Source organism: Juglans regia, chromosome 12, assembly GCF_001411555.2.
Source record: "Juglans regia cultivar Chandler chromosome 12, Walnut 2.0, whole genome shotgun sequence".
In the NCBI taxonomy this organism is placed as follows: Eukaryota; Viridiplantae; Streptophyta; class Magnoliopsida; order Fagales; family Juglandaceae; genus Juglans; species Juglans regia.
The window spans coordinates 20854620-20875790 of NC_049912.1; the positions used below are offsets into that span (position 1 = coordinate 20854620).

General features: G+C 35.5%; 2 protein-coding genes across 2 annotated transcripts; both read right to left on the reverse strand.

The window, feature by feature from the left end:
* Window positions 1–67: 67 nt before the first annotated feature.
* Window positions 68–2955, reverse strand: LOC108994714. The gene is made up of 3 exons (XM_018970040.2): window positions 2616–2955; window positions 1815–1939; window positions 68–745 (listed from the first exon to the last, which is right to left on the reverse strand). Exons 1-3 carry the CDS (start codon window positions 2791–2793, stop codon window positions 461–463), a joined length of 588 nt encoding a protein of 195 aa, XP_018825585.1. The 5' UTR covers window positions 2794–2955; the 3' UTR covers window positions 68–460.
* A 3241-nt stretch (window positions 2956–6196) lies between these two features.
* LOC108994694 lies at window positions 6197–20079 on the reverse strand. The gene is made up of 3 exons (XM_035683782.1): window positions 19873–20079; window positions 8514–9383; window positions 6197–7966 (listed from the first exon to the last, which is right to left on the reverse strand). The coding sequence occupies exons 1-3, from the start codon at window positions 20077–20079 to the stop codon at window positions 6197–6199; spliced, it is 2847 nt and encodes a 948-aa protein (XP_035539675.1).
* Window positions 20080–21171: the final 1092 nt, after the last annotated feature.

Consider the following 21171-nt stretch of genomic DNA (forward strand, 5'->3'; position numbering starts at 1 on the left):
GGTTCTGACTGTCTTGCAAGAGTAAAACATGGCACCATCGCTCAGTAAGGATAAACACGTCCTCAAGTTTAACGTAAAACCTTATAGATTAGAAATGCTACCGAATAAAAGCTTTGAATCAAGAATCTCCACTACAAGAATCATGAACGATGTTCAATCATCTCATGCAAAGAGTTAGGGAACTGTTACCCCAATTGTCCACTACAAGTATTGTAAACGATGTTCAATCATCTCAGATGTCCCAAAGTTCATTAACCCAGCTTATGATGTCCTTCACCATCTCACGCTAGGAACTACCATACAAAATTTCCCAGAGATTGATTAAAAACTGAGCTGGAACTCTATGATTTTGCTTTATATAATCAGGATCTCTTCTAGCAGATGAATTTTTCATGTAACTATCAAAATCATCTCTTGTTAAACAGAATCCTGTTGTGCAAAAGAGGGAAAAAAAACTTCTTCATATATTGTCTTTTTGTTTACTGCTGTCCTCTGGGGGCAGTTTTAGAAACTGCAAAATCCCTTCAACCTGCTTGACATCAACACGGAATTTTTCAGCAATCTGTTGGACATTCATAGGTCCCTCATGGTCGTCAGCTTTGCCTTGGTGCAAGAGGATTATGTGACGCAGCTGTGCCACATTCAGGCTTCCTGGAGGGACAGGCCTTTCCTCGTGCCCACCAGAATCCGGTTTTGTATTCCGCAGTTTTGGCATGGGTTTATTATACTTTTCCACCACAAATGCCTGTCACATTGAAAACAAATTAACCTTCCAGAGCATTTACCAGTTCTGTAAGGCACTCAACTCTCTCTTACACATTTCAATGAGTTAGGTCAAAGAGGACATGAACACAGAACATGCAGAGACAGTTAAGAATGTCATACTGCAACTTAAAATTTAAACAAGCAAAGCTCTTTGGCACAAGTGTCCTTCTATTCTATTGCAAGTAGGTGTGGAGAACTCGCCATCTAAATTGCTCACATGGCAATATTTGATTTCTAAGATACATATTTTTAAATTTCTCTTACAAATCAAATCATGTCAGGACATGAACACAGAACATGCACAGACAGTTAAGAATGTCATACTGCAACTTAAAATTTAAACAAGCAGAACTCTTTGGCACAAGTGTCCTTCTATTCGATTGCAAGTAGGTGTGGAGAACTCGCCATCTACATTGCTTACGTGGCAATATTTGATTTCTAAGATTCATATTTTTAAATTTCTCTTACAAATCAAATCATGCCATATAAATGGTATGGAAGGTGTGTCCTCCACACCGGTTTGCAAATAAAATTTTCTTGGCACAAATATCATTCTCCCAAAACAAGAATAAAGGTAAAGTGTTTTAATATGTCACTTCAAATTTTAAGCACAAGATTCAGTCTAATAAAATAAGTAAATTTTCTATGAATAATGAAATAAGAGAATGAAACCATTATCCATTACAAGTAAACAATTTTATGCGGACCTGAATATAGAGGAAGACTTTATCTAAGACAAACACACAATATGAAAATAACGACACCAGAATTTATAATTACCATATTAAAATTCCTAAAATTGCACCAATAAACTTTTCATCAAAGTTCCATGCAAATAAGCCATCTAATTCATTACATAAAAATGAGAGATATTTTATGGAAGGGGGGTGGGAACGAGGATTTTCCCTTAAAATCTGAGAGTTGTAAAGCCTATATTTCCTATCAAAAGTTGTAAAGCCTATATTTGAAAGGGAAGTCTAACCATTTGTGGATTATAGTTTTAACATAAAAAGTTAAGTAAAGAACAGCAGCTGGTGGCTGTAACTCACCTCGCCCATCTCAAGTTTCCCTCCAGGCTTTGATGAAATTCTACCAACCATTTGACTTAGCATGGCATCATATTTTGGATCTCGCTCTTCAGGTACATTTTCGGGATTGATTTCTGGGGTACCAGCTAAAAATTAAGTGATACCATTAATCAGTGTATACTGAATTCAGCATCCTCGATCCTAATAATTAATGGCATAGAAGTCTATGAGGCATACACACACATGCAATCGTACACATAAGAGATGAAGAAAAAACATCATATGGTTAACACGTCAATCTCCAAGTGACCAAGAAACTCCATGAAACATATGAGTTTCCGTTTAATAATAGAACGTCGCAATACAACAGTAAATTTCCTATACATGTGTGTGTTTAATTCATTTGTTTATCAACGAATTAGAGTCCATAAAATTAATGTAGCACAAAATTAACGTCAAATTGGAAAATGGCTGTATTTATATTAACAAATGATAATCACATAACAGATAAGCGTGGACTTAACCAATGACACTAGCTTTAGTTTATCAAATAAAAGGGAAGGAAAAGAACTAGAAAAAAATTATATGGCTTCAAGCTTTTTTCCCTTAAATTCGTCAACCAATAAAGGCATTTTAGAAAAAAATTTACCTCAACTTTCGAAATTCAAAGCTCAATCTGAATACCGGAACCAAAAAAGAAAAAGTAATAATAAGCTTATAGTAGTTGAACTTGAAAACTCCCAACAACCAAATTCATCCTCAAATTCAGCATTCCCTAAAATAAGCACACACAAAACAAGGCGAGCATAAGCTCAAACTAACCAGAACCGAGAGAGCCTGGGTCGTCGGTCTTCGAGATGCTCAGTCCGTCAGTGGAACCCACTGCCGGCGGTCTCTGATCGATGACGTTCTTCGATTTTGACAAAGTGGACGGCGTCCGATCGATACTCGAAGAAGATGCTTGGATTCTTCCAGATGCTCGACGCAATGCCTGACCCATTCTTTAACACGCGCGCGCGGAAAATGGCTCTTAGCTAAGCGCTATTCGGCCGTGCGTAGCGTAGGTAGCCTTTCATACAAGGAGACTGTGGAGAGGCTGGGCTCATACACAATGTCGGGAGGAAAGCCACGTGGCTCGTTCTTTAATTGACCACGTCTAGCTAGTAGCTTCTCCTCTCGGTGCCGTGACTTCTTTAGAGCATTGATTATTAAAATTTGACTAATATGCTAATTTTTTATTTTTAACTAATCACTCAAAAATTTAACTCAATATTATATTAATTATCACGCTTTTTATAATAATAAAATATTATTATTTTTTATTATTTATATTTCTTTAATTATTATTTACTTTTTAAAATAATTATTTATTTTTATTTTCATACTCTCCAATAATCTATTTTCACAATCCAATAATCTATAAAATTAACATCTCTAATTGACAATTTTTGTAAATGAATAACAAAAAGAAATTGGGAATTTCACTACATTCATGAAATATTATATTTCAACCACATGTGGCTACCCAGCTATTAAAACCAATTGTAAAGTGTTTAATTACAATATTAAGTGAATAAGAACAATCCCAAAATATTACACTAACAAATGGCTACATATCTTCAAAAGGTTGAGAAGAAGATGTAGATGAAAATCACTTCTGTGAATTCTAGAAAATCTCTATTCAAAAAATACTCTTAATGCATTGCATTCATGCTAGCAAGATTTTACTTCATAATCTTCATATCAATCTTCCTCTTCTCCATATCATTTTTTTTTTCCGGCTGGTAATTCAGCCCTATCAGAGTCTGCCTTGCTAGCCGCTTGTCTTCTATCCACCATGCACATGGTTCTGTCATTACTCATGCGAGTTAAAGCATCAACAAATTCAGCCTCCGAAGCTTCTCTAGCCTTCATATTCCTCTTTCTTTCTTTCTCAACCTTATTGTCTAGAGGTCTCTCATAAATGACCTCCTACGTTATCATCTATCGTGTTGTCTCCTACTAGAGTCAACTCTGCAATAGCTGCGTGTTTTCCATGCGATTTCCTTCTTCTTGACAACATCGACATATGTTGCTGTCATTTTGGTTGGTGTCTCAATAGATACCAGCAATGTTCCATAGTGTAAGTGGCCTTCTCAGTCTCTCTGTACATAATTTTGGTCATTTCAATCTAAATATGCTAAGTATTGAGAGTGTGAGAAGAGAATTTCACCAAAAAATTTCAAAATTGATGTAGTTAGAAATTGATATTTTGTCATGCTCCGTTGCACCACTTGGATGCAATGATTCTATTTGGACTACAGCAGCACAAAATTTATTTGTGCATTTTTGGATCACCAACCATTGATTGGTCAATGACACAATAGAACGATTTGGATTGCTAGGTTTTTTATACTCATTGTAATAAGAAAAATACTTTAGGCACAAATGGATCACACAAAAATAATTCCACAAACTGACGTGGTTTCATATGGTTCGTCAGATTGTAAAGTTACTTTTATTGTAAAGTAGATCTAACGAATCATATGAAACTGCATCAATTTGTAGAATTGCTTTTGTATAATCTCTTTGTGACTATAGCAGTCCTCTAAGCCAAGCCGACATGAGGAGATTGTCCTCCTCTACGGTGAAAGACATCTCGTTCAGTTTTCTTATTAGGTGGCCTTTTTCCACCTTCCAATTGTATTATTTGGAGTGCAACATTATCATGTCTCCTAGCCATTGAGGTGTTGGAGTACCTTGTTCAACACTTTGCAATAGAGTAGTGAAGAAGGGATCTTTATCAAATGTGGTGTCCATCCTTGATTCAAGTATAATTGTACAAAATCAGATCTAGACTCATAATTCCAATATGTTTAGTAAACAAAGTCTTATACTATAATTAAGTTGTTCTATAACTTAGATGTTATAAGCTGCAATGTGACATTTAAGGTAAATAGATGGTGCAATGTGACAGTTTTTGTAAATAAGAGTAAGAAATGTTCTTAAGCCAATAAAATAGAACAAGGCAAAGTCTATAATCTTATGCTGGTTCATACTGAAAGAAATAAAACAAAACAAGATAAAGTCTATTTTTTCAATTTTTTAACTTTTTATCTAATCATTACTTAATCATTACAACTTTCATAAACTTCCAATCAAAACATAAAAAACAATTTAACTTTTTCAAATCTAAAAAAAAAAAATTATATTAAAAAATTATATTCTAACAATATTTTAACTTTATAATATTTTTATTAAATTTTTTCTCTCATTTCTCAAAATCCAATAAAACACCTTAACTCAATATATTTTACTATTATTCACAAACTATCTCACTATTATTTACAGATTTTTCATCTCATCTATATAATCAAACGATGTAAAAAAAAAAACAGGTTTCTAATGTAACTCTCCTACTACATTAGTTAATACTTCAAATAGGTTTTGTTTTACATAAAATAAAAGGAAAAAAAAATGGATTCATGAATCACTTCCGAATGGTATACAAAAGATTCCATTAGATAACGAAGATCGACCTTACAGTTATAAATTAGAGATGGAGAGAAATCTAGATCTAATTTATAACTCCAATTTTATCGTCTTCTTCATTACTATAAAAGAAAGAATATACCAATTGAATTCAGCCTACATCATCATGGGTTGGCGCCCTCTAACTTTTGGTGTTCTCTGTAACTCTTGAAGTACAACAGATTAGATAGTAAAATGATAAAAATACAAGTATTTTTAGCCATTCTACAACTCTGTTTTACATCTATTTTAGTGAAGGATACTTTTGTAGAACACTAGTCAACCGATTAAGTATATTACATAAATTACAACTCTTTCCGAAGTATCACAATGATTGAAACGAAAACATGAGGAGCCTAGGAACACTATGGCTGCCCATAAACATGCTCAGAAATTGAGCAGTACAGCAGTGACATGTATTCTGGTTGGGAATGGGGGACTGGTGCTGCAACTAATAACTAAGAACAGCCCCTGCAAGGTGAAGTCTAGAGAAACTGGAGCTTTAATTCTGTCACCGTTCAGATGACAGTTACATTTTCTCTCATCCTGGCTTCGTGATTCTCAGTACCTCCAACCACAGGAGATTTGTCTGATCAAAACAACCTCATGGAGAGAACCAGTATCATGTTTCATTTGTGAATAGATCTAGATTGCTCATAGTAGTGATGGGCCATTACTGTAAGTGACGCCCCAAACGCTGTACAAGTTAAAAGAGTGAAAGAACTGCCTGCTCGTCGTAGTGACGGGTCATTATTGCAGTCAAATGAACTGGTTATTTCGGAGGTTGTGAGAACAACAAAGAATGGTGGTTATCATATTCTCATGTTGTCACTCGGTATCACATCAGCTAAACTAATCCAGAACCAGAGACATTGAGCCCCTTTTCCCTAGAGTCAAACCTGCAGCTTTGTCATCAAGTCACCATTACTATGACACACCCCATTTGCCCTTTCCTCAACTTTTAAATCCACCACGCTTGTACCAATATTCTCATTAGCTCTCACTTGAACTCGAGCACGTTGAGAAGGTCTTAACATAGGGTTTTCATGCGGTGAGGCATCTCTGCTCTTTCGCTTCTGCTTTGGGTCTAGAAAGCCAAAAGCAAGAGCTTCCAGTGCTTTAATGGTTGGTGGCCGGCTCCTCATGCTTTGTCTCCGGTATTTTATGTTGGGCTGCTGCTCAGAATTAGCCACACAATTGGACAGTTTCACTACACTGGGATCATCCAGTTCCTTGCTCGTTTTATCATGTTCTTTTTTTGTTTTTGTCATTAAAAGATCATCAGCTTCAACATCTGGAGGAATAGGTAAGTTCAAGTCAATCAGCATCCCCGATTGAGGTACTTCATGAGGATGTTCAGCAGCATTACAGGTACCACCTAGAATTCCTTCATAACCGATGGTTAGGCTACCTTTAGACAAGCTGGTAGATGTTTTCTTCTCCTGGCATATATCTATTTGAGAAAGAGGATTCCCACAAAAATCAGGATTTTGTGCAGAGCTACAGGGTATCTCTTGTTTTAAGGTAGGATCTTGCAAGATGTTGAGTTGTCTGCTGTTTATCTCTGTTTGACTACATGAATTTAATTTTTGGTGCTGTTTTGTAACAGAAGGTAAACAGTTCTTGTTCTCCGCTCCCATTCTCTTGTTCAACCGGCGTTTTATAGCTTTCTGGGGCTGTGTGTCACTATGAACACTGGTCGTCAGGTCATTGGGGATATTCACTGGTACGTTAGTATAACTAAAGCCAATGACTCGAAATACCTCGTTGGAAACATTATTTTCTAATCCTTCCAAACTGTTAGAAGCAATTTCCTGATCAAAACTGTTACTAGTAGCCCTGGGCTCATCCATATCAAAGCTAGAGTTATCTGCAGATTGAGATTTATCCATTGTCTCCTCGGAATGATCCACATCATCTTCTTCAGAATCACTTCCCGAGGTGAAAGTATTCAATACCCCAGATGGCAAACTTCTCAGCTCTCTCACCTTGATTGTTTTCCCATGGGTCAAACTTGTATCCACAACAGTTAACTTCAATAAATCTGTGTTGTGATTAGGAGTACGAGGCTTAAGATAATAGTGGCGTTGCTGATCAGGGAAATCTTCTTGGTCCACTTTTGTTTCATCGGTCCACCCATTTTCTTCTTTGCCTCTATCTTCAATTTCAAGCTCAAGAAGCACTGGGTCTGAAGCGACTTTACTCAGTACATCACTAACAGAATCAAAGTAGTGGTTACCCTTCACTAGTTTCCATTTTGAAAACTTTGTAATTCCAGGAATAAGAAACACCAGAGAATGCTTGGAGCCAGCAGTGCACTCGTTACTATTAGGCTGTTCAGAATGCCATCCTCTTGCAAGTAAACGGGGCCAAACAGCTTCCCAGAAGAGGTCACTTGATCGGGCTTTGCTTAGTCGGAAGTCTCCTGTTATAAAGTTAACAATTTCCAAGGGTGTAAGTGTGGAGCATGCCTTGCCAGTTGGTATCTTTGGGCGGACAGGAGCAACTTGAGTGGACTTCAGAGGCTCCATAATGCCTGTGAGATCTTGTTTCTCTTTACCAATTCCAACTGCCTCTACAAGCACACTCAACCCGACTAAGGCCTTCAAAGTGAAAACATATTCTTCCAGTACCATTTTTCCATCCCCAAATGCCTTTGAGACCTGCCAATCGGTTAAAGTTTATATTATTTCATTTCTTTTTGGTCGGGGAAGGGGGATGTAGTTGAAGTTTATATTAAAAACGACAAAATGTTACCAAGATGGATGGATGGAGAAGAGGAAAAATGATTTTAAAGCAAATGAAAGGAATAATGTTTACTGAATCTAAAATGCCCTCTACAATGAAAGTACATTACCCAAAAATTCTCAAGAGATGATTTTTTAGCAACTTGAAGTTTGAGCAGAGTTAACATTAGAAATTTTTGAAGTATAAATCAGGTAATGATTGAAAACCCAGCTAGTAAAAAACATGTTGATCTGCAAAGAAACTAAGTAATTTTTACTGGAGATACTGAATAAAATTGAACACGATTTGAGTAAAAAGCATAATGTTTATATATAGGAGAAACAGAAAGCACTGTGCAGAACTTCAAACAAAAAAGTGCAAGTTTACAGATTCAGTAAATTCTCATCGCATCTAGCATAAAACAAGCAGGAAACCATCCCTCTAGTGAACCAACAACATGAAAGTGTGAATTCTTAGAAATACCTCCATTAAAGTATTCTGGCATTCCTCTGAGACATGGGGAAGCAAACGGGAGAAGAATTCCTGTTGCCTCAATCCTGTAAAAATTCTTTGTCCGTATATGCATTTTCTGCTTCTCATTTTCCGGCATTCTGACCATCTATGATACCTATCAGACCTATAAAATCTTCCATAATAGAATGACAGTATATCCCCCAACTCTTTTTTCCCAACAAATTTCTTCACCTGGACAAAATTCTTACCAAAAATATACAAACCAAGGATAAAACTACGCTCTTCTGTATCATTCCAGGAATCTCCCAAGGAATCGGGAACCAGACAGTAGCCTTTGCCACTATCCAAATCATGCATTTTAATTTTCATCTCTTGTTCCATATCCACTTTTGCTAATTCTCCTAAGTTCGCCCCATTGTCCAGTGTATAATTTCTAGGCTCAGCTTTAGGCTCTAAATTTCCACCTTCCAAAAAGATGTGGGTCTCTTCGATGCATTCAGATCTTAGAGACTCATCTTTGTTGGATACTCCAGGTGAATCACCAACAGCTTTCTGTGGTTTATGATGAATTTTCTCAACTCTATCAGTGATCCACATTATTGGTACAGTCAATCCCACTAAAAAGTCATGAACGCTACCAACTGTGTTTTCTGCAACAGCTGGGTTATTTGTTAGCCAGAGAGAGTCAAACCCGAACTGTGGTGGAATTTCAACCTGGTATTCCTCATCCACTCGAGGAAGTATCTGTGGTTCTCCAAAGACATCATATACATCAGAACTTCCTGGAGAAAGGGGTTGCTCATCAAATGCATCATCTTCAGCGCAATCCCCATGGTCATTGACTTTAACAACTGAATCCAAGAATTGAAAAGAATCCATCTGCCAAAGGAATTAAATAAACCAATATGGTTATTCATTTAGAGACTTAAGAGGAAAGAGGCAGGAATGTAAAAGTATAATTTAGGAAGGGAACTTGAAAATTATATAGCCCTTCATAAGAAGGGCTGTACACACATCTGCAGGTATCACATTTTTTTGCTGGTAATGTTTTATACTAATTGTAGCATAACAAGAAGGATGAAGCAGACAATTATGTATGATACTTGCATAGACTTCTATCCACTAATTTTATGGAAATGTCAGCGCCTTTAAACCAATCCCCAATCTCCATAGGATATTGAATGCATTGCATAGCTTATCTGGTACACTTACGCTTAAGCTTGTTATTAAACATTTACTCTTATGGCTCGTTTGGTTCTTTGATTGCACTCAGCTTAGCTGAGTTCGATTCAGATTTAGACATTTTCTAATATTCAAACACCTAACTTTCAAATCACTAAACTCATCTCAACTCAAAACATCTTTACACGTGGGACCCACACAACATTTTCAACTTCTCATAAATACATCTAAAACTCATTTTAACATCTAAACACATCTAACTTCAATATCATAGGTGAGCCCCACAGAACTCACTTTATCATCTCAACTCACTACCATTTATAGAGAACTCAACTCAGCTCAGTTCAACATCCAAACGCAGCCTTAAAGTTCTTAATGTTAGGACATAAATGAAATGATTAAATTTAGCTTTTCTCATAAAATTAAGTTTTTAATATAAGTAGTTATTTCATATGATATCATAGATGAGGTCCTAAGTTTGAACTTGGACTCCAGACTTTACTCTCATTTAATTAAATATTTTACATATTGGAAGAGCCTGACCCACATATAACATACAGTGTTGGAATATGAATTAACTAATTAAATTAATCAACCTCTTTCTCATTAGCTTAAGTTTTAGGATCAGTGGCGATTTAACAACCAAGACATGATTAACAGTTCTCTACGCTGTATGAAACAAAAATCTAGTAAGAAAAAAAGAAAGAAAACATGATTATTCACAGTTTTGAGCTATTAAGATTGTTATCATAACCTTTTACAACCACCTATACTACTATTTGTTTTAAAAAATCCCAAGCAAGAAAACAATGCGAAATATTAAAACTGATACAAATAAAATTCGAAATAAAACAATAGGTTTTCAGAAAAGCAACCGCCAAGTACCAGTTCCAATGAGTCACCATAACAGATAGAAGATTGAAATTTCCCATCAACAAGAAACAAAAGTCTTGGCATATACCAACTTCCAGAGGAACAAACATCCCAAATTTACCAACGACATATTGTGAACAAGTTCAAATAACCATAACATGAAGTAACATGGACAAGGAACACATGCATGTGTTGTTGCAAATCCAGAACAAGGTAATCAACCCCGGATCCACATTGAAAAGCAAAATGAAAAATAAAAATAAAAGTGGGATCGTCACATCCGAAAACTAAACTTTCGCATAAATATATAAGCACATTTATCGCAATCGTTAAACCCAGCATAATCCTAGCAAACCGACAACACTGAAAGCTTTACAACCAACAAGAACAGACAAGAAAAAGAACAAAAAAAAAAAAAAGAAGGAAAAGAACAAGGAGGCACCGAGACAACAAGAACCAATACCGTTCTCAAATAGAATCCAATATGATATGATACAAAATAATTCGACTTATTCACATAACAAGCAACCGTTAAAACTTAGAGCCAAGTACGAATACAGTAAATCGTACAACATTTTACTCCACTCAAATGGATAAAGAGCAAGATGCTGAAACCCACGTGAACGTACAGCTTGAGAAAAATGGGTCTTCATGGTTATGCTCTGATTGGCAACCCATGGATTAGAAAATAAACGAAACGTGAACACACGCACGGTTTTTTTTTTTTTTCTTCCTTTCTTTTTCTTTCAGAGAGAGTAAAAAAAACGTGATACACATACTATATATACACACATACAGACATACATACACAGAGAAAGAGGGAGAGAGAGAGACGAGGGGTCGCACCAGGGGCTAAGAGAGGTTAGCTTTCATGGCCACCACGACTGAATCCGAAGAGGACAAGAGCCAACGCCGACGCGAGAGCCAAAAGAACGACAAAGCGAAGTCTCTAATGAGAGAGAACTCGGATAGATATATTAAAGCATTTTTCACAAAAAATAAAAAAGAAAAATTATATACCAGAGGCAGATGGGGCGAAAGTGGTGTTAATCCACGCGCGAAATTGGAGCGTGGAACTGTTAGATTCTGCTGCAAATGTTATAAAAGAAAAAAAGACGATATTTTTCATAACATTTTATATAACTATATTTTAAATGAAAAATATTTTTATAAATTATTTTATAAAATTAATATTATTTTATAATATTATTTTACAATATATTATATATTGTATTATATATATATCATTATTCATCATAAAAAAAACCTTCCGTTAAATTTAGGAAGTGAGATAAAATTTTTTAATTTTAAATAAAAATTTAAAATATTATTATTATTTTAAAATTTAAAAAAATAAATTATTTATTATATTTTATATAAAAATTTATAATAATAAAATAAAATAAAATTTTGATGTCTCGTCCATGCCCAAACATATATCGCGTCGCATTGCGCCACGCCTTCGTTTGCTACGTGCAAGATATACGTTATTGTAGATGACTGTTTCTCACGCGCCTGTTGACCAAACTACCACCCCTGTGGACTCGTGCCTGTCTTAATTAACGATAATAATAATTATAAAATAGTAATAATAAATAAACAAATAAATACAAGTTATTAAAATAACATTGGATGATAGAATGGAAAACTTTCAGTCGATCCAAAATTCTTTAAATATATCGAATGCTCCTCTTCCATCCACGTGATACATAAGTTTGGCCCTTTGGGTTGGAACGGTCGAACCGACTAGATTATAATTCTATTTAATTTTATGATTTAATTTTTTTAAATTTATTATTAATATAATTATATTTATTTTTTAAAAATATTTTAAAAATATATAAATTTGTTAATAATTACTTCTTTAATCATTAAAAAAATAAATAGTCAAAATGATGGATCAAAATAATGGACGATTTAGCATTTCTCAACTACATTTATAGTTAAGACGATTCTTGAAAAATAAATTGATTTTTTATTAAATAATTTTCAGATACAATTAAAAATGAGTTTTTAAGTCATTTTTATGTATTTTTATGTACTGTATTAATATAATTAGTCAAAATAATTATTTTATATTAAAAAAATGATACATTCAATCACATTAATAAAATATATAAAAAAAATATGTAAAAATAACTTCACATCAAACTTTTTATTAAAATAAAAGCTAACGTGCTTAGGCCGTAGAGCATAAGGAAGCTTAACAATCTATTTCCACCTAATTGTTAATTCCATGATGAACAAGCGACTTGGATAGGCCGCATTCAGTAAAATCATTAGATGCACTACCACCCGGAATATCCCTCTTTAAATCTATTCTTTCTAGGGGTGCGATGCTAGATATTTTAGAGTAGAGAAATGATACTTGCAGTCGTGAGTGTATAAGTACCGTGCAGTCGTTTTGAAAAAAATAAATAAATATGAGACTCACATAAGAATAAATTAATTTTTTATGAGTGGACGCCACTCTTTTTTAAAGCAACTACACGACGTTTGTATATTTCACGACTGTATGTAGCATTACTATTTAGAGTATGTAATTCTTATATTTCGAAAAAAAAAATAATCTATTATTAAAAAAATAATTTTTTTTATATAAGTATCAAATTTATCCAATTTTTTAAATGAAATATATAGAACTTGCATACTATAAGATTGTAAATATAATTTATCTTTTTTTAGAATTTTTTTATACAAAAATTTTATGTACAGTCACTTGTACGTATTTCTTGTGCACTCTATTAATGTGATTAGCTGCATCATTTTTTTTAATATAAAATAATTATTTTAACCTATCACATCAGTAGAATATACAAAAACGACTGTATAAAACAAAACTTGTTCCTATATACAAGTAACATACCACTTGTGAGATTTATTATGACTTAAAAAAGATTAAAACACTAATATTATTTATTAAGATAGCTGATATGGAACGTTTCTACGTCAACAATTTGTTGAGCGTGTAAAAAAATGATATATTAACACCTCGATGTCATGTCTTGGAGTACTTTTAAAGTGATTAACTTGCTCATTAAAAATAAATACAAAAAGCGCAAAAACGTTGTTGGAATCTTGAGTACTAATCAATATATAGTTAAGTATTTAGTCACTATTTTTTACCTGGCCATCTATGATCTACTGTACTTTCACATGTCTACAAAAAAAAAAAAGTGTATCATATTAACTCATGATTAATGAATGTGTATGCTGATCGGATTACTGCTATCAAGGAAAGTCTTCTGATGATCTCTTGATTACATGATTTTCATTGGACAGTTATTAAAAAAAATAAAAGGTCAAAATATAAATAATTTTTGTTATTATTAATTGATGATATACAAATCATTTCTATGTGAACGAGTGTAACTTGAATTTAATGTAATTTTTGATATGGCAACATGTAATAGGAAGGCTATTATTTGAAGAAAATTGACCCGACCGCTTAGAAGTGGTTTTTTTTTTTTTGATAATAAAGGATCACATTCCATTTATAAAAAAGGACATACAACTTTGACTTAAAAAGTCAGTTACAAACGTTAATAGCACCTCAGCATACTTTCGTGGCTGACATGGTCTAGCCCAAACGACAGAACTCTAAAGACCGAAGTCTAAGAGATTCGTCGTACACATCTCTGTCTCCGACAGAGTAAACAAATCTCATACCCCGACTACGCGAGGTAGGGTACACCAATCCCATACACCGTCAAAACGGAGACGGGGACATACCACCAGTTCGGACCACGGTCCGCGGGGACTAAATTTTTTATTTTTGATTTTTTTTTTTTATAAAACAGAACACAAGAAAATACAATGGAACACAACTAAAACCAACAGCAGAAAAAAAGCTCCGAACGGCTGCGGAGGCGCGTGCAGAACACGCGCCACCCTGGGAGAAAACCGTCGACCGATCTTGGAAGTTCCGGGCTCACAGACCCCAGCGGCGCCACGCGTCGCGACGATAGAGGGCCTCTCGGCTTCGCGAGAAGGCCACTCGCCGAACGCCTACGAGTTTTTTGGCCGCGCGTGCGAGCAACTCGCCACTCCGGATGGCATCGCCTTCGGTAGACTTGAAGATCGGCGGCTGAGTAACACCATGGGGAGGCGCGTGCTGATCTATTGTCGCCGGAAAGACCAGATCCGGTGTTCCCCCTTATTTAGCCTACAAAACAAAAAAAACACAAAAACGGAGCTGCTGTGTGCACAGAGCGGACGGAGGAGGGAGAGGTGGGGAGAGGGGGAAGGAGCCGAAGCTCCCACCCCCTCGAGAGAGACGGGTTCGAGGCGCTGAGGGAGGCGGGCGGGTTCGGGAGAGACGAGAGAGAGTTGGGAGGCGCTTAGAAGTGGTTTTGGGATAGGAAATGCAATTATAGGCCTAGCAAGCAACTAGCTGGACGTCGCAGGGAGAAACCCAAAATTAAGGTTGAAGGCTTGAAGCAAATGCTGCAAAGAAGTTATTACACATTTTCACTTAATCAATACGTAGTTTGTTATTTTTATTATTATTTTTAAATACACATATTTTAAATAAGAAGTTATTTAAAATACACATATTTTAAATACATATATTTTAAATAATAAAAATGACAAATCGCATATTAATTAGATAAAAATATATGATATAAGACTTTCATGTAAAATTTTTCTAGATATATGCTTGGTGTCAATTAAGCTGACAAGCAAGATCAAGATTTATTATTTCATTTCGTCTCATCATTATAATTTTTTTAAATTCTTACACAAAATATAATATATAATTCAAAATTTTCAAATTCCAAAACAATAACAATATTTAAAAATAATATTTTAAACTCTCATCTAAAATTAAAAATTTTCATCTTATCATCCAAACCTACCATTAAGAAGTATCTCGTACGATGGTCTATACTAATTTGATCTTCTATCTCCTTACTCTCATTAATTTCTATACTAGTAATAAAAAATCTCACAAATAGTACTTGGGTGAAAATAGAGATAAAGAGATTATATATATAAATATATATATATATATATATATTATATTCGCATTTGTAAAATTCATCTTAATTAGATATCTTATTTTTATTTAAGAATTATAATTAGATATCTTAATAGTTCGATTGTATATAATTTTTATTTTATAAGCACAAATTAATGATTTATTATTTAACTTTCATTTAATAATAACACAAATTAATGGGAATTGGAAAATAGATTTTACTCAGTAGTAGTCAAAGCCTTTACAATTTGAAGAGAGTCATCCTCTAGCACCACATCTTTTAATCCCAACTTCAAAAATTATTGCTTGAAGAACTCCAAAAGATTCAGCTAGTAGAGGGTCTGGAAAAAACTACTTGTTCATCCTCAAAGTAGCAATCACGTTGCCTTCCTAGTCTTGAGCAATGATGCCTATACCAATCTTGCATTGAGCCTTATTCACTGCAGCATCCCAATTTCTTTTATAAACACTCGTAGAAGGAGGATCCCAATTATTCACTGTGCTACTAACTGAGACATTGCCTCTAGGAGGCTTGTTTTTTAACTCGTTTAAGCTCTGCAACAAGTCCTGAGATGACTTCACCACAAAATTGGGATGAGAAACTTCTGCATTAAAAATAAACACATTCCTCCTTTGCCAGATTTTCCTTGCCATAACTACCATTTCCTTAATCTCTTCACACCCAAATGTTGAAAATATTTCCTCCATTATCTCTACAAACCAGCCAATAGGGAAGTGACTCTTCTAAATTTTCTTTGAGCATTATCCCTAAATATCTCTTATTGCTACACAATTCCATATTGCATGATCCACCTTGTTCCCCCATACAGATAGGACATTTGGATTGCTCCACCACTTTCTTCTTGAATAGGTTAGCCTGAGTAGGAAGAGCTTCAAGACAAGCTCTCCACGGAAGTACTTTATCTGCTGGTGGGACATGCGACTTCCAAATATGTTGCCATACTTTCTGGTTTCTATAACTAAAGGAAGGCTAACCCTTAGAAGCCATCTGTAAATCCTTTTGCAGGTGGTAAGCAATCTTGACTGTAAATTGACCATTTGAGGAGTCTTTCCAAATAAGCTTATCAGAATTGTGAGAAAGACTTAAAGGGATTTGCATTATCAAGTCAGCTTCCTCGTTTAAAAAAAATATCTTCAATCAAGCCAATTTTCCAAGTTCTAGTGTCAGAATCAATAAGCTTTTCAACCTTGGCACTACTGTCAAGTATCTGAATAGGGCTTTAGAATTTAGAGGTTGTTGACTTGGGAATCCATTTATTCTGCCAGATGCTTACTTGGTCTCCTGTTCCTATCCTCCATATAGTACCTTCTTATGTTAAAGGCCTAGCTACAACGATACTTCTCCAAATAAATGAAGGTTTACTTCCCAATCTCGCTTGAAAGAAAGAGACCTCCTTAAAGTACTTGGCCTTGAAGACTTGAGCTGCTAAAGAGGAAGGGTTATGAATTAATCTCCAACCTTGTTTAGCAAGCATAGCAAGGTTGAAGCTCTTCAAGTCTCTAAACCCATACCTCCTGCTGATTTGGCTTTCCTATTGTTTTCCGTGTAACCCAATGTATCTTATTTTCATTATCTTGCTGTCCCCACCAAAATTTTTGCATAATTCTGTTGATACTTCTAACAAGACTACTTGGGAGATTGAATACACTCATGTTGTAAGTAGGGAGAGCTTGCATAACAGCCTTGAGATATATTTCCTTTCCAGCTTGGGAGAGAGTTTTTACTTTGATACTACTAAGCCTTAGCCTGACCTGTCTAGTATATTGCTAAAAGATTTTGCTCGAGATCTTCCAACCAAAGTAGGCAAACCAAGGTATGTTTCGTAAGGCAATGTTGATTTGATTCCAACTATGCTCCATATATGGCCTTGCACTTCTTGAGGAGAATTCTTACTGAACTGAATTGAAGTCTTCTCCATATTCAATCTCTACCCATAAGCCTTTTCATAGATGCTAAAGATACTTATCAATCTACTCTATTTAATCGAATTAGCTTTGCAAAACAACAGGTTGTCATCAGCAAAGAAGAGGTGATCAATGAGAATCTTGCCTCTAACAATAGGTACTCCAGTAATGAGTCCATCTTTTTCTGCCTTCCTAAGTAATGAGCTCAAAGCTTATGCACATATAGTAAGGTGATAGAGGATCACCTTGCCTAATACCCCTAGATGGCTTGAAAGGGCATTGTGGAATCCCATTTATCAAAATAGCATAAGAGACAGATTCTACACACTTCATAACCAGATCAATCCATCTTTACTTAAAGCCTAGCTTGCACATCATAGATTTGAGAAAACTCCATTCAATTCGATCATAGGCCTTGCTCATGTCTAGCTTTAAGGGTACAATGATATTATCTAATATAAGGCTGCCTGGTACAAAAGCTGACTAAGTTTTGGAAATAATATTGGGCAACACTTTATTCAATCTATTTGCTAAAATCTTTGAAATCAGTTTATAATTGATATTACAAAGAGAGATTAATCTAAAGTCAGAGACTTGGACAGGAGACTTTTTCTTTGGAACAAGAGCAATATAGGTATCATTAACTTCATTCACCAAGCCAGTTGAGTTTAAAACATATAAAACAACATCACTAACCTCTTTGCCTACTGTGCTCCAGTGCTGCTGATAAAATGCTGCTGGGAAGCCATCTGGGCCAGGATAGTTAAGAGCATTCATCTAAAATATTTCCTCCTCCATTTCCTGTGCAGTGAAAGGTTTTAGAAGTTCTCTATTCATCTCTGCATTGACTTTGGGTTCCACAATAGCCAAGAACTCTTCCACTCCTTCTGGTCCAGATGAGGTGAAAAACTCTTTAAATGTTTTTTGGAACTGGTTACTGATAACTTCAAGCGTGACTGCTCACTCCCATCATCATTTGTAATGCTTTTGATGGTGTTTACCTTCCTTCCTTAGCTAGCACATTGGTGAAAAAATTTAGTATTTCTGTCTCCTTCCTTTAACCACATTTGTTTCGCCCTTTGTTTCCATTTAAGGTTCTCCTCATCTAGTAATTTATCAACTTCCTTCTACAGAGTTTTTATCTTGTCATTTAAGTCTTCTTTATTCTGCTACTGAATTTTTGAAATTTGGCTAAGTTTGGAGCTTACTGCTTTCTTTGTACTGCCATAAATATGTTTGCTCCATAACATCAGATTTCCTTGACATCTCTTAAACCCTTCTAACATGCACCTGATTTTATTGTCTGCCAGCCTAGGTTTGTTCCATTCACTCTCAATTATCTGATGGCAATTTTCTCTTTGTGCTCAACATTATTCATATCTAAAAGGTTTATCGCTTCTACTTTATACACTCTAATTGTTATTCATCGAGATGAGAAGTGGGCTATGATATGAGCTTTGAGCTGGAAGGATAGAGACATCAGTGTTTGAGTAAGTATCATGCCATTGAGAGTTTCCAAGAGCTCTGTCTAGTCTTTCTTTGGTGAATGTTTTACCATGCCTATTATTGCACCAAATAAACTTGTTGCCCATAAATCCCAAATCACTTAAACCACACTCTTCCACTGTCAATTTGAACTCCTCCTTCTGCTTAGAGGGTCTTACCACTTCCCCAACCTTCTCACTGTAGTTCAAAATCTCATTAGTCCCCCACACACAACCAAGCAACCTTTACCCCAGGTTTAATAGCTTTGAGCAAGAGCCAACTTTCAGTCTTTCTAGCAGCCTCAATATTACCATAGAATCCTGTCAAGATCCAGTCCTTCCCTTTACTAAAGTTATGCACTCTTAGGGAAATATAGTTTTTATTATAAGACTCCAACTAAGCATCAACATTATCCCTCCACAGAAAAGCTAGACCCCCACTCAGACTTCTATTGTCCACGACAAAACTATTCTCATGATTCAGCAACTATTTTATTTTTTCAACCTTATTTCTTTTACACTTTGTTTCTATGAGGAAGAAAAATTACATTGGAAACTTATTCTTCACCCAGAGGTGGAGTTCTCTCACTGTCCGAGAGTTCCCAAGCCTTCATCAATTCCAACTTAAGCAATTCATGGTTGTTGGTGGAGTTGCAAAGCAACCTCCACCAACTCGCCTCAACTAAAACCTTCATTTGATAAATGCTTAGTCTTTGATTTTTTAAGTCTACTCTCAATAAGATTTGTATCAATAGATGTTGTTTTATCCCTTGTACCCTCACTATTGTACTTTAGATTTTGGACTGTCAGTTGTGTGATGAAAGGAAAACTTGTCTCTAGCTCCTCTCTTCCAGCTAGCAATTTTTTTGGATTTTGCTAAAGCTTGAATTTGATCAGATAAAACGCCATTCAAAGAGCTTACTTGAGACTCGAGAGATGCTTCTTGTTTAGAGGTGATCGTTGTACTCTGCACATGCTGAAGGACAACATCTATCATATCTTCTATAGAATTTCCCTTCTTCATAACAGAATCACCCTGATTTGTCTCACTCTCCAGATCTACTGTGCTTCCATGATCAAAGGAATCAGTGCTAGGCCTGGACATATCTTTTCTTATTTCCACCACCATTTGGCTTGAATTAAGCCTAGGCTCCTCTGGTTTCTTTTGAAAGTATGACTTTCCTTAATAGCGGTAACTTCCTTCCTTCCTTATTTTCTGCCTGATTATCTTACTTGCCTTTTCCATTCTCATCCCTGTCCTTCTAGCCTGAGTGCCATGACTGCCTCTCGTTGTGTGGTGGTTGTGCCAAATCACCACCATACTTCTTTGCCTCACTACCATTGAGTTTTGCTAGAAGTGCACGTAACCAATGATCATACTGTGATTTGGCTCCATCAGATTTCTTACCATTACTAAACATGGGACAAAACTTTTTGGTATACTTGATCACACCACACTAAAGACAAAAATTGGGGAGTCTTTCATACTTAAAATGAACCCACACTTGTTTCCCTTCCGTGGTAAAAAACTTGCCTCAAACCAGAGCTTTTGTAATATCAATTTCTACTCTCATCCTCAAGAATTTCCCTCACCTAATGCCTCTACAATCTGCATCAATCTCCAGAACTCAACCAACGCTTGCACCTAGCTGGAGTCCTACTTCTTGAGTCATATTTACCAATGGCATGTTATGGACTTGGATCTAGAAAACTTCCTTCAAAAAAAGGATGTCATTTGCCGGGATATGACCTTCAAACTCCTGGAGAAAGACAAGCCATTGATCAAAGGGCCACAGCCTCCCCATGATCACTCTCTCTCTCTCTCTCTGCCTCATTTTGAAACTCTACTCTACCAAAAATCTATTCTCGCCAAGTTCTTTGAAATGCAGCCAACCTTCAGACCTCCATATTCTTGACATGGAGTTTTTGAAAGCCTCTCTATTAACAACTTTTTCTGCAATGATCATAGCAAGAAGACAACACCTCCCTCTTCTCGCAGCTTTGTCTAGGACTGATGAATCAATAACAACTACTTTTCTTTTCTAATCCGTGAGGCTTATACCTTCCCATAGTCTAGCCAACTCTTCCTCCATAGTAACCTCTTCTGACTAAATGCCCAAGAGACAATCATTTTCCACGGCAAAGAGAAAACACCTCATCTTTCAAAGAAGAAGAGGACCCCAATCCAAAATTTATTAATATCGGAGAATACATGGTTAAT

Excerpts from the sequence above, each read along its gene's own strand:
- LOC108994714 (XM_018970040.2), bottom strand. The coding sequence starts at position 2,793 with ATGGGTCAGGCATTGCGTCGAGCATCTGGAAGAATCCAAGCATCTTCT. Across the intron at positions 1,940-2,615 it reads CCCAGGCTCTCTCGGTTCTG|CTGGTACCCCAGAAATCAAT; the intron begins GTTAGTTTGAGC and ends CTTAATTTTTAG. Across the intron at positions 746-1,814 it reads GGAAACTTGAGATGGGCGAG|GCATTTGTGGTGGAAAAGTA; the intron begins GTGAGTTACAGC and ends TCAATGTGACAG.
- LOC108994694 (XM_035683782.1), bottom strand. The coding sequence starts at position 20,079 with ATGGTGGTGGAAATAAGAAAAGATATGTCCAGGCCTAGCACTGATTCC. Across the intron at positions 9,384-19,872 it reads AAGCATCTCTCGAGTCTCAA|ATGGATTCTTTTCAATTCTT; the intron begins GTAAGCTCTTTG and ends TTCCTTTGGCAG. Across the intron at positions 7,967-8,513 it reads GCCAGAATACTTTAATGGAG|GTCTCAAAGGCATTTGGGGA; the intron begins GTATTTCTAAGA and ends ACCGATTGGCAG.